We start from the raw sequence: 12426 nt of genomic DNA on the forward strand, positions 1-12426 counted from the left end.
GCCAGGGCTGATCCTCCGGTTTGAACTCCCGTGTGACGATACCAAACTTTTTCTTCCTCGATTCCTCACGTGACTTCTTCCCGAATTCACTGCCAGCCCCAAACTCCGGCAGCTCCTCCTCCTGGTAAATCTTCTTGTTGCTCAAATCTCTCTCCATCTTGGCCTGCGAGGAAAGCGGAAGTCAGCCAACAGGTACCTGACACTCCCATGTCAGCACCCTCCTTCCCTACCCCCTAAGGTCCCTCCTCCCCTCCCAGCGCCCCCTACACTCCCAGCCCCTTCCTCCTCCCCTCCCAGCTCCCTCCAACTCCTCCCAGCTCTAACGCCTGTGCTCCCAGGTCCCTCCTCCCCTCACCCCTCCCAACCCCCTCCTCCCCTCCCCACCTGCGTCCACGTGTTGAAGTTCACTTTATCTGCTGCGTTGAACGCCATGATGTTGTATTTCTTGACGTTGTTTCTTGGGAAAAGAAAAAGGCAACGAGTTAATATAACCCCATATCACTGTCACCCTCTCCCCGCGTCACTCCCACCCGTCCCCGAAGCTGTCTCTCCCTGAATCCTTTTGCCTTGGCCCCCCCCCCCGCCCTCTCTCCCCATTTTCAGGTCATGCTCGAAGTCCTTCCTTCACCTCCCCCGGCTCGGTGTCGGGCTCCGCCACTGTTTAAGCGCTTCGAGACCCCGTCCCGCACGAAGGGCCCTGCGCTGTTGAATACGTTGTCCCAAATATTCCCTCAACACAGAGAGGTTCTTACTTGGGAACGCGGACTGTGTACTCTGTGACGGCCTGACTGCTGGAACCCTGGAACACAGAGGGAGCAAAGTCAGTCTTAACAAAGAGACCAACTCGCAACGAAAACATCCTGCTATCTTCCCGCCGGTCAAAGCCACTCAATCCCCGACTGTTTGCGGGGAACGCTGCGGTGCGCGATCGGCTGCCGTGTTTCGCCCACAGAATGTGCAGCCAATGCACTTTACAGTCTATCCCGTGAAGCGCTTTGAGACGTCTCAAAGATATAAGGGCACTATGTCAAATGCAGAGACTGTTATTACTACTTCACCGGAATCACAGGGATAGAGCGATGCACAATGAGAGTCTCCCGGTGGGAGGTTTACAAACCCGGTCCTTATACCCTATACCCCCCCACACCCCCCCCCCACACCCCCCACCATCTACACCCCCCCCCACACCATCTACACCCCCCACCCCCCACACCATCTACACCCCCCCCCACACCCCCCCTACACCCCCCCCCACACCCCCACCATCTACACCCAATGGATTGACTCACCAGTGTCGCCATATTTGAGGGATCTGTTCAATGTTCAAGTTCCAATTGAATCGGTCTTTGGAAAGAAAGATAAGTATTTGGGTTTGGGGTCAGAGTCGGGGTTTGGGGTCGGGGTTTAGGGTCAGGGTTTGGGGTCGGGGTTTAAGGTCGGGTTTGGGGTGAGAGTCGGGGTTTGGGGTCAGGGTTTAGGGTCAGGGTTTGGGGTCAGAGTCGGGGTTTTGGTGTCACTTTGAATGGTTTTTTTGTTACCGGTAAACGAGGCGACAAAGGATCCCGGGACCGACCGGAAGTCGCTCTGACACCGGAAGTCGGTCCGCCGCCCCGGAGCGTTCCCCCCCGGAAACCAGTCACGGCGCAGAAACGTTCCCGATCACTGCGGTTCCCCCACAACTCTCACCTCGAAACATCTCCTCCTGAGAGCGGTGGAGCCTCTGAGCTCTTCACCGACAGCAATGACACGATAACAGATTGGAAGGAAAGGCGACTTTTATGCTCATCTGTGCAAATAACGACCCATTGCAGAGATAGAGGATAGAATAATAATAATAATTATAATTATTATTAATTATTATTAATAATAATTATTATTATTATTACTATTGTTGTTGTTATTTACAGAACAAGTTTATTAGAGCTTCCCCTCCTGTCCTCTCTCACTCCTTTCCTCTCTGTGACACTGTCTGGTTTGGGCAACTTGGCAAATAACCCAATGAGTGCCACCCCCCCCCCCCCCCCACCCGCCCACAGCCTCGGGACGTCCTCCCGACGTGAAAGGCGCCGCGTAACCGATCTTCTTGTTGCCTTTAGTCAACGCGGTGTCACCGCTTGGAACCCAACGTGGAAGTGTTTGTGTCAGTGGGGCGGTGGGTTCAGGGTTAGAGACACAGTAAAGCCCCCCTCTGCCCTGTGCGTCCACACTCCCAGGTCAGGTTCAAAATGGGAGTTAAAACTCCCCCCACGTTGTACTGTGATTAACTGTAATCTGCATTAAATTCAAATGTCCGAGAAGACTTCAGCATTGAGTAAATTTCCCTGTATTGTGAGATTTTGTCTGTAAGCTTTTTATTTCCACATTTGCACTTGGGTCTCATTGTTTATCCCCACATTTCTCCCCACTCCCTCCCCCCCCCCCCCCCCCCCCCCACGATGGAGGCGTCTGCTTCAGGCACCAAGTCTCTTGACCACTACACGACTGTGTTCGCCACCTCGTGGCCACAATGGTGTCAGATGCGTTACTTCAGCAATCCTTAATAATAATAATCCTCGCACGTCTTCGAGACGTCTCAAAGGGCTTCACAGGATACGCTGTAAAGTGAATTGACTGTATATTTGTGGGGCGAAACGCGACAGTCAATTGCCCACAGCAGCGTCCCCACAAACAGTCCTGGATTGAGTGACCAATTTTTTTTTTTAAGGTATTATTGCGCCCGGAAAAGCGATTCACCAAACGACTAATAACCGGCAACCGGGTTCCTACTTACTGCTGGTAAACAGAGGCGTGTGAGTGGAGTTAGGAAACTTGCCCAGCGTTTCGCCCTCCTGGGAATGGAGAGCTCTAACCACTGAGCTGCAGGACTCTTTCACTCCAGGGTGAGGTACGTGTGGAGGTGGATGGAATATTTATTGTACAGGTTTCGGAATAAATACAGTGTCGGTGCCTGAGGGTCAAGAGGGGTCTGTGTCAGAGTCAGAGTCAGTGTAGTCGGCCACGAGAGAACAGACGCTTGTGTCTTGATCCGCGCCCGCTGTGTTTGAACCGTCCCTGCTTGTGTTGTCCACCGGTTGCTCATTGTAACAGATTCCCTCCTTTCCTTGCCCTGTCTCTGTCTCTAATCCGGAGTCTGGATTTCCACCCGCACGATCCTGAATCGCCAAACACTCCTCTGCTTTTCGTCGGACGATTTGCAGCTGGCAAGGCAGCCTCCCGGTGAGGGCGAGCCCGTGAGAGACTTTCCCCGGCGTGGCTTTGCTGAGCCCGAGTTTCTTTAGCGTCTCTCCGGCCCGGTCGCCCCCAGGGCTGGCCGCTGGGGGCAACCAGGGTCTTGCAGTGATCTCCTGCCGTTTCATTCTCTGCTTGTCCTCGTACGCTGTGGGCCAAAGAACAGGCAGCGACCGGGTGATTCAGGGCCTGTCCTCTATCACTATCTCATACCGCAGTTTAAAGCTAACACAAACTGAGGGATTATCAGTCAGCCACACACACACTCTCAACCACAAGCACACATGCACACACACACATGCACACTCACACACACAGGCACACACACACATACAGGTATACACACACACACACACACACACACAGGCACATTCATACACTTAGGCACACTTGTACACATAGTCACACTCAAACTCACTCTCTCACACTCACAGTCCAGGCTGCGCAGTTTGAGCAGTGTGGCCAGTTGTCTGTCCTGCTCGCTCTCGGGGACCAGAGGGAAACTGAAACACGTTCGGCTCCTCAACTCCGAGTCCCGCTCCTCCGCCTCCTTCAGCTCTTTCTTCTCATCCTAATAACAGGAGAGAGAGAGAGAGACGTTAGCCCTGAGCTCAGCAACAACTTTCAGAACATTCTCAGCTCTCCCCCACTCCACACACACACACACACACACACAGACATACGCCACACAGACAGACATACACACAGAGGCAAACACCCTTCCGGAGACATCGCTCGACCCTGATTGCTCACTCAAGGGCAAATATTATGTTTGATCCTGTTCTGCTCCCTCTCTCCCCCCCACCCCGCACACTTGATGCAGGATTTGGGGTTTCCACACGCTCGGCTGAGCTGTACCCTCCCCCCACACCCCCTTGCCCCATCCGCCACCGCTCCCCCCACTCCCCCCACCCGGAGGGTCTGCGATGCAACCTGACCCGGAATTTCCTGCGCAGGAGGCTGTTGATGGCAAAGTCGTCCTTCCACGGGCTCTGCATCTCCTGGATGTTGGCCAGGGTGGGAATGGCCGTTCTCAGCTTCTGCTGATCCTGGACACCATGTTCCAGTTTGTACATCGGGTCCGTCTCCAGCTTCTGCTTCTCCTCGTGCTCTGTGAGGGGCAACGTGGTGGTGGGGGGGGGGAGGGGCAAGCAGGATAAAGAGCCATCGCAAACATCAGCAAAATAGTAATAATAATAATCCTTGCATTTGATACAGCACCTTATCACGTCTTCGAGACGTCTCAAAGCACTTCACAGAATAGACTGTAAAGTGTAGTGACTTTGGGTTTTGTGAGTGAAACACGACAGCAGTGTCCCACAAACAGCTGTGGACTGAGTGACCAAATTATTATCACAATTATTATAATAATCCACAGGGGATCATATGACTGTGAAGGGTCACAGGTTCCCCTTAGAGCACGTCTGTTTCTTGAGAGTGCTTATTGAAGTCAAGATAAAGGCCATTGATCAGAATCTATGCCACACACTGCTTCCTCTCCCCCAACTGAGTATTAACTGAGCGGTTACACAGACACAGGAGGAGGCCATTCAGGACCTCGAGCCTGTTCCGCCATTCGTTACGTAGCAGTAAGTAAGTAAGTCAATCAGTAAGTCACGGAACCCTATTATTATTCTATAAAATCATGGCTGATCTGTACCTCAAGTCCAATTGCCCCCTCGCCCCTTGATGCCCTGACCTAACAAACGGTCACTCACCAGTGGTCAGGATCTGCTCATTGTCCTTCATGTCCCACCGTTCCTCCTTCCTCCGAGCTCCGCTCACAATCACGTAGTCACAGTTTGCCGGGTCCGTCTGCATCTCAATGTAGTTCACGCACAGGTGGCACTTCATCCGAAACCTGCAACAGGGAGCAGAGGCTCAGCAACACAGCGAGAGAGTGAGTTCCTGTCCTCTACCCCTTCCCCCCCCCACCCTATAATAATACTTTCATTTGATACAGCGTTTTATCACGTCTTCGAGACGTCTCAAAGCGCTTCACAGAATACGCTGTAAAGTGTAGTGACTGTGTGTTTTGTGGGCAAAACAGGGTGTAGGCGCTCTGGGAGGCTACCTTGCGTGAGGGGTGCTATGTACATGCACGTTGTTGTTGTTGCCAGACAGCCACTGTCAGCAGGGCACAGGGAGTGGCTGTGGGTTGGGCACTGGCTGGCTCTGTGTGAAGGTGAACGCTCACTCAGTAAAGCAGGAGGACTGTACCTGTAGATGGGAGTGGTGTAGTAGTTCCCAACTTTCTTCTTCTCTGCATTGTAACGGACACCTGGAGCCAGAGAAGGAGAATAATAATAATAATAATCCCTGCATTTGATACAATGCCTCATCACGGTATTATTATTACCCTCGGAAAAGCGATCCCCCAATCGACTAACAACAGGGTTCCTACTTACCGCTGGGTAAACAAGAGGAGTGTATGTGGAGTAAGGAAACTTGCCCAACGTTTCTCCCTGCCGGGAATCAAACGCAGGTCTCTCGCTTGCGAGGAGAGTGCTCTAAACACTGAGCTACATTTCCTGCTCATCCTGAAGTCACTGTCCAGCTGCTCCTGGTATGTTATAACCCCATTGGTGCTATAGAGCATCACGCTGATCGATCACAGGCAGACTGAAACTCCCTGCACACATCGGATCACCAGCAGTACGCTCCCCCACCACTGCTGCACTTCAAATTTCCACCTCCATCCTCTGGCCTTTTTGAGTGAAACTCACAGCTTTGCCTGAAGGCAAATTCATCGCGTGGATCATCAGCCACAGCAACTGGTCTCAAAGCAGAGGCTGACAGCAGTACATCACCCTGACTGGTTTCCCAATTACATCTCAGTCATCTCTCTCTCTCTGCCTCTTCCTCTATCTGCCTCCCTACCAACCAGCCTCCTATAGATTATCCATCTGTTAGTATCTTACCCATTCCAATGTGCTTCCCACATCCATCACACCAGATGTTGTATGGCATCTCAAACCTTAAAGAAACACAAAGCAACCGTTACTGGAAGATAAACAACGACCTCCATTTATAATGGCGGCCTTCAGGCGGGATAGCATCCCGGAGCGCTTGTTTAAGAGCCCTTAAACAGGTGAACAATTCTAATGAAACACACCGGTGTTTGTCGTTGTGGAGTCACACAAGTCACAACAGCTGCCTGCGATTATAGAGTGACCCTCACGTATGACGATGTCTCGAAGCGTTTTTACAGCGTGTGGGAACCAGATCACGGCGGGAAATAATAATAATAATCCTTGCATTTGACATAGCGCCTTATCACGTCTTCGAGACGTCTCAAAGGGCTTTAATGACTGAAGGCGTAGAAGAAGTGGGGAAGCGCGTTGATCTGGAGTTTGATGGAGCCAGAGGAGGAGTGAACAGGACGACTCACCGAATGATAAGGATTCCTTGGGACAGTTTACGGGCTCGCTCCCGCAGAGGGTGGCTGTTTCGATACTTGTTGAGAGAGACATGCTATTGTACAGGAGAAACAAAACAAGTCAGTTCAGAGGAAAACATGGCAAAAAAGCGCTTAATAATATTAATAATAATCCTCGCATTTGACACAGCGCCTTATCACGTCTTCGAGACGTCTCAAAGCGCTTCACGGGATACACTGTAAAGAGTGACTGTGTATTTTGTGGGCGAAATGAGGCAGGCAGAGGTGTGCGTGGAGTAAGGAAACTTGCCTAAGGTTTTTATCTGCCCGGGAATCAAACCCAGGTCCCCTCATTTGCAAAGTGAGCGCTCTAACCACTGAGCTACACCTGTAGATTCAAACCACGACTGAAATGTTGGGAGATTTCCACAACGCACCGGACAGAGCCCCTCCTCAGTGAAACCTCAGCCTCGCGAACGTATCAGTTCTATCCCCATCGCTGACTCAGTTTCAAACACTCGAAAGGCTTACCTTAGCTGGGTCGAAGTCAGGCGGGTAGTACTTATTCACACCTTTGCGTTCACCCTGGAGGCAAGGAAATAGAACTGAAGATGATCAGTAAGAAGATCGACCCATGACAGATTATAGACACCACCTGGACTTGTCGCAACTTCCATCAATCTCAAACACCAGCAACAAACGACATTTACGCAGCGCCTGTCACGTCAGGAGGACGTCCCAAGGCGCTGGACAGTCAGGGATCCGCACCTGAGCTGGTGGTTGGGATCAGGAGGGGTGGAGGGCGGGGAGGGGAGGGGGTAGGAGGGTGACCGAAGGCGCGGTTGAAGAGGAGGGTCTTGAATGAGGCGGAGGGACTGCGGGATGGCGTTCCAGAGGCTGGAGGCTTGGGAGCTGTTGCGGTTGGAGCGGAGAGAATGTGAACTGCAGTAAAAGATGCATTTCCCGACAGATTTGAACAATCGCACAGTGAGAAAAGCGAAGGATATAATTTCCCCCGAAATCAATCAGTCAATAAGCAAATCAACCAATGATATAAATCATCATCTGGAAAGTTAGTCCAGAACTGACTGACTGACAGCGACTGCCTCTGAGCTGTATCACACTCACTGACCCTCACACTCACTGACCCTCACTCTCTCACTGACCCTCACTCTCTCACTGACCCTCACTCTCTCACTGACCCTCACTCTCTCACTAACCCTCACTCACTGACCCTCACTCTCTCACTGACCCTCACTCTCTCACTGACCCTCACTCTCTCACTGACCCTCACTCTCTCACTGACCCTCACTCCACTGCCACTCACTAACCCTCACTCACTGACCCTCACTCACTGCTACTCACTCACTGACCCTCTCACTCACTCACTGACCGTCACTCACTGCTACTCACTCACTGACCCTCACTCATTGCTACTCACTCACTGACCCACACTCACTGACCCTCACTCTCTCACTGACCCTCACTCACTGCCACTCACTCACTGACCCTCACTGCCACTCACTGCCACTCACTCACTGACCCTCACTCACTGACCCTCACTCACTGACCCTCACTCACTGCTACTCACTCACTGACCCTCTCACTCACTCACTGACCCTCTCACTCACTCACTGCTACTCACTCACTGACCGTCACTCACCATCTTGAGATGAATTCACTCTCAGACGCTCTGTGGACAAAACAAGAGACAGAAGCAGAGACCGAGAGAGAGAGAGAGAGAGAAGCGGATAGAGCCGCGACCCCAGGCCCAGGCCTCGGCCTCTCCCTCCGGGTCTAGGCCTCGGCCTCGGCCTCGCTCACTCTCTCTGCCTGGGCCCGGGCCTCTCCTCTCGGTGCCCCTCTCCCCGGGGCCTCTCCTCTCGGTGCCCTTCCCCCCGGGGCCTCTCCTCTCGGTGCCCCTCCCCCCGGGGCCTCTCCTCTCGGTGCCCCTCCCCCCGGGGCCTCTCCTCTCGGTGTCCCTCCCCCGGGGCCTCGCTGTCCGGCTCTGGGCCTCTCCCTCTCGCGCTGCCCCGGCGACCGGGCGTGAAGCCGGACAGGGCCCGGATCACGTGACCAGGGGGTGCGCGTGACACCGACCGCAGCCTCACCGCCAGGTGTCGCCCTGCCTCAGCCACAGCAACGGGTAGGGGCGCGGCCCGGGGCGGGGCTGTGGGACTGGGGGCTGTGGCTGGGGGGGGCTGTGGGCTGGGGGGGGGGCTATGGCTGGGGGGGCTATGGCGGGGGGGGGGCTATGGCCGGGGGGGGGGGCTATGGCTGGGGGGGGGCTATGGCTGGGGGGGGGCTATGGCTGGGGGGGGGCTATGGCTGGGGGGGGGCTATGGCGGGGGGGGGGCTATGGCCGGGGGGGGGCTATGGCGGGGGGGGGGGCTATGGCCGGGGGGGGGGGCTATGGCCGGGGGGGTGGCTATGGCTGGGGGGGGCTATGGCCGGGGGGGGGGGGGGGGGGGGCTATGGCGGGGGTTTGCTGTGTGTGTGTTGATGTTTAATAATAATAATATAATAATAATAATCTTTGCGTTTGATACAGCGCCGGATCACGTCTTTCGAGACGTCTCAAAGCGCTTCACGGGATATACCGGCGGATCAGGTCAGTCAGGTCAGGTCAGGGTGATACCGTAGGCAAGTTTCCTTACTCCACACACACACACACACACACACAGATACATACACACACACAGATACACACACAGACACACACATACACACACACAGATACATACACACACACAGAAACACAACAGATACACACACAGAGGGAGACATACACACACACACACACACACACATACACACACACACACACAGAGACACACACACAGAGACACAGACAGACAGACACACACACACACACACACGCCTCTGTTTATCAGTGGTAAGTTGGACCCCACGTGTTGGTGGATTGGTGCCCACGCTTTTCCGGTGGATAATAATCCCTTCAAAACAAATAATAATAATAATAATAATTTGGTCACTCACTCAACCCACAGCTGTTTGTGGGACACCACTTGTGTGCAATTGTATTTCTCCCAAAATACACCGTCGCTACTCTTTACAGCATATTCTGTGAAGCACTTTGAGACGTCTCGAAGACGCGATCAGGTGCTTTATCGCCCTGCCTGCCTGCCTGCCGGCCCTGCCTGCCTGCCCTGCCTGCCTGCCCGCCGGCCCCTGCCTGCCTGCCCGCCGGCCCTGCCTGCCTGCCCTGCCTGCCCTGCCTGCCTGCCTGCCTGCCGGCCCTGCCTGCCCTGCCGGCCCTGGAATTGCCAGCACTGCCCAGTGACTCTCGCTTTTGAGGTGAGCGCTCTAACCACTGAGCTGCACGACTCCAAAAGATGTGTTCCTTTGACGTGCGGTGCGGCTCGAGGCAGACACAGAGGTGCACTCAGCACTCACACACGTACGCCCCAAAATACCTGTGCACGGTATAGTGTGCACGCGACTGCCTGGAATTTTGGAAGACGAACCAGATGGACCTTTTTGCATCTTATGTTAACTGTTGTGTGCAGAAACGTTTTGAGTTACAGGAAATGCTCATCACACTTTTGAAGTGGACCTGAAGTGTTATTGCCGATGATAATTCTCTGTAAACGCCAAAACACAAAGACCTGTTTGTGGGTTTGACCTCATCCTTTCTGTATTCACATCTGAAAAGGTGTCAAGAGGTGATCAAAGGCAAAGGAGGTTGTCAGCTGAAGCAATACTGGGGCAGTTCTGAGGCAACATCAATACAATCATTCCATAAGGGAAACGGATTAGCACCTAAGAAGTTTTAAAAACATTAAGGGATATGGGGAAAGACGATTAATAAAGCAAAAGATGACTTAAAAAATAGAGGTGGGCCAAATGGCCTCCTTCTCTGCTGAGAATGTTTGTGTACTTTCCACGTCACTGTGTGTAAATGTGACGGACTAAACGATAACATTGAATATCCCTCAGGGCAAAAGCTTAGGCAAGTTTCCTTACTCCACACACAAGCCTCTGTTTACCGTGCGGTAAGTAGGAACCCGCTTGCGAGTCGATTTGGCCAATCGCTTTCCGGGGGTAATAACTCCTTCCAAAAATAGTAATGTTAATAATAAATTTGTCACTCAATCCACCAATGTTTGTGGGACACTGCAGTACACAATTGGCTGCTGCATTTCGCCCACAAAACACAGTATATCCAGTGAAGCGCTTTGAGACGTCTCGAAGACGTGATAAGGCGCTATATCAAAGGCCAGGATTATCATTAGGATTATTATTAATATCCCAGCCTGATCCTTATGCACAGACGAGCACATTCCAACAGGCAGGATAGTGATCAGGAACGGGAATTCTGGCTGACTTTTCGCCCGCTCTAACCCAGTGGTGATGGGGCCAATTGAGAGCCCTGTACTGACTGCTGCCTGGGTTAAATATTCTGACGTTCAGTGTCTAGACTCTTGACACCCACAGAATCACAGATACTACATATTAGATATTAAATACATGTCGCCAATGTGGATGTGATGGTGGAGGCAGCATTAACGACCACTTCAGCTTTTCATTTACCGTCAATTAACATCAGGGAAATTCTAAAACAGTTCTCTGACTGGTGAATAACTTTCCTACCGCTTGACTTCAAACATCTGCCAGCTTTCACTATCATCACTTGTACCATTAGGGACTTCACCTGATTCACATCTGCTTTGACGTACTTTTTCCCCTCTCTCTTTGTCACAAACAGAAACCAACAATATTTCACTCACCTAAATGTCAGTCTGTGCCTCATACATCCTGTGACTCCAAATCCACCCACTCACACCAGTCAGGTATTTCATGATCAAAACACATGACCTACACGTCAGGAGGACGTCCCAAGGCGCTGGACAGTCTGGGATTTGACCCGAGCTGGTGGTTGGGGTCAGGAGGGGTGGAGGGAAGGTTGGGGTCGGAGAGTGGCCGAACATGCAATCGAAGAAGAGGGTCTTGAGACGTGTTTTGAAGGTAGGGAGCGAGGCGGAGGGATTGTGGGATGGAGTTCCAGAAGGCGAGGGGGATGGGGGAGCAGCAGATAAACAGAGCCAACCAATTCTGTTCGTATTTCTGTAGAAAATATTTATTTTTGTCTATCGCATCCGATATCGTACCTTGCTTATCATATACATTTATACATTGTTAATAAACCGTAAACATTCTAAAATGTCGGCTCTAGCTGTAGTGTTACAATTGAAACTACACAAACGCGGCATTATCTAACCTTCATTTCAATGGCTATCTGCACGCCCTCTCCCGCAATGCGGATACGCCAAGGCCATTGCCACAAAACGCGGTGTGACGCAGATTATCGAAGGAGGAGGTGGTCATTGTTGAAACGGTGTGCAGACAATTCCTTTCGACGCCTCACATGGGATTTTGTATGGACAGCGGAGGGAGGGAGTGGAGGAGGGGGGAATGGGAGGGAGGGAAGAGGGAGAGGGGGGGGAAGGAGGAGAGGGGGGGGGGAAGGGGAGAGGGGGGGGGAGGGGAAGAGTGGGGGAAGGGAGGAAGGGGAAGACATGGGGCAAAACGTGATCTGTGCAACGTCAAAGGTCCCCAGATATTATTGGAGAAGAGACGTTACATTTCTCGTGCGCTTACCGATTCTCCAGGGGAGTTGATTATTCACAGTGTGCTGCACCAATCTCGCTGGCAGCAAGGAAATTGTCCACAAAAACAGTCACTGCACTTGACAGTACTCGCTTGAGTAGTGCTTCGAGATATTTCAAGACATTTATAAGGCACAACAAACAATACACCTTTTTTCTTTGATCCATGAAGATACTCATACAAGAGGG

At 52.4% G+C, this 12426-nt stretch overlaps 2 protein-coding genes across 2 annotated transcripts; both read right to left on the reverse strand.

Moving 5' to 3' along the window:
* Positions 1–4: 4 nt before the first annotated feature.
* On the reverse strand, positions 5–1419 carry gtf2f1 (general transcription factor IIF, polypeptide 1; the record flags this gene model as incomplete). Its single annotated transcript, XM_042344631.1, has 4 exons — positions 1290–1419; positions 753–799; positions 385–457; positions 5–163 (listed from the first exon to the last, which is right to left on the reverse strand). Coding segments are annotated over exons 1-4 (291 nt in total), but the record flags the coding sequence as incomplete, so codon positions are not given.
* Positions 1420–2880: 1461 nt separating this feature from the next.
* yju2b (YJU2 splicing factor homolog B) lies at positions 2881–8405 on the reverse strand. Its single transcript, XM_042344743.1, has 9 exons — positions 8271–8405; positions 7139–7192; positions 6620–6702; positions 6150–6205; positions 5449–5509; positions 4947–5089; positions 4167–4339; positions 3661–3799; positions 2881–3376 (listed from the first exon to the last, which is right to left on the reverse strand). The coding sequence occupies exons 1-9, from the start codon at positions 8271–8273 to the stop codon at positions 2955–2957; spliced, it is 1134 nt and encodes a 377-aa protein (XP_042200677.1). The 5' UTR covers positions 8274–8405; the 3' UTR covers positions 2881–2954.
* Positions 8406–12426: the final 4021 nt, after the last annotated feature.

Source organism: Callorhinchus milii, unplaced genomic scaffold (genome assembly GCF_018977255.1).
Source record: "Callorhinchus milii isolate IMCB2004 unplaced genomic scaffold, IMCB_Cmil_1.0 Scaffold29, whole genome shotgun sequence".
NCBI classification, from domain to species: Eukaryota; Metazoa; Chordata; class Chondrichthyes; order Chimaeriformes; family Callorhinchidae; genus Callorhinchus; species Callorhinchus milii.

Excerpts from the sequence above, each read along its gene's own strand:
- yju2b (XM_042344743.1), bottom strand. Across the intron at positions 5,510-6,149 it reads TGGGAAGCACATTGGAATGG|GTGTCCGTTACAATGCAGAG; the intron begins GTAAGATACTAA and ends CTCTGGCTCCAG. Across the intron at positions 4,340-4,946 it reads TGAGCAGATCCTGACCACTG|AGCACGAGGAGAAGCAGAAG; the intron begins GTGAGTGACCGT and ends TGCCCCTCACAG.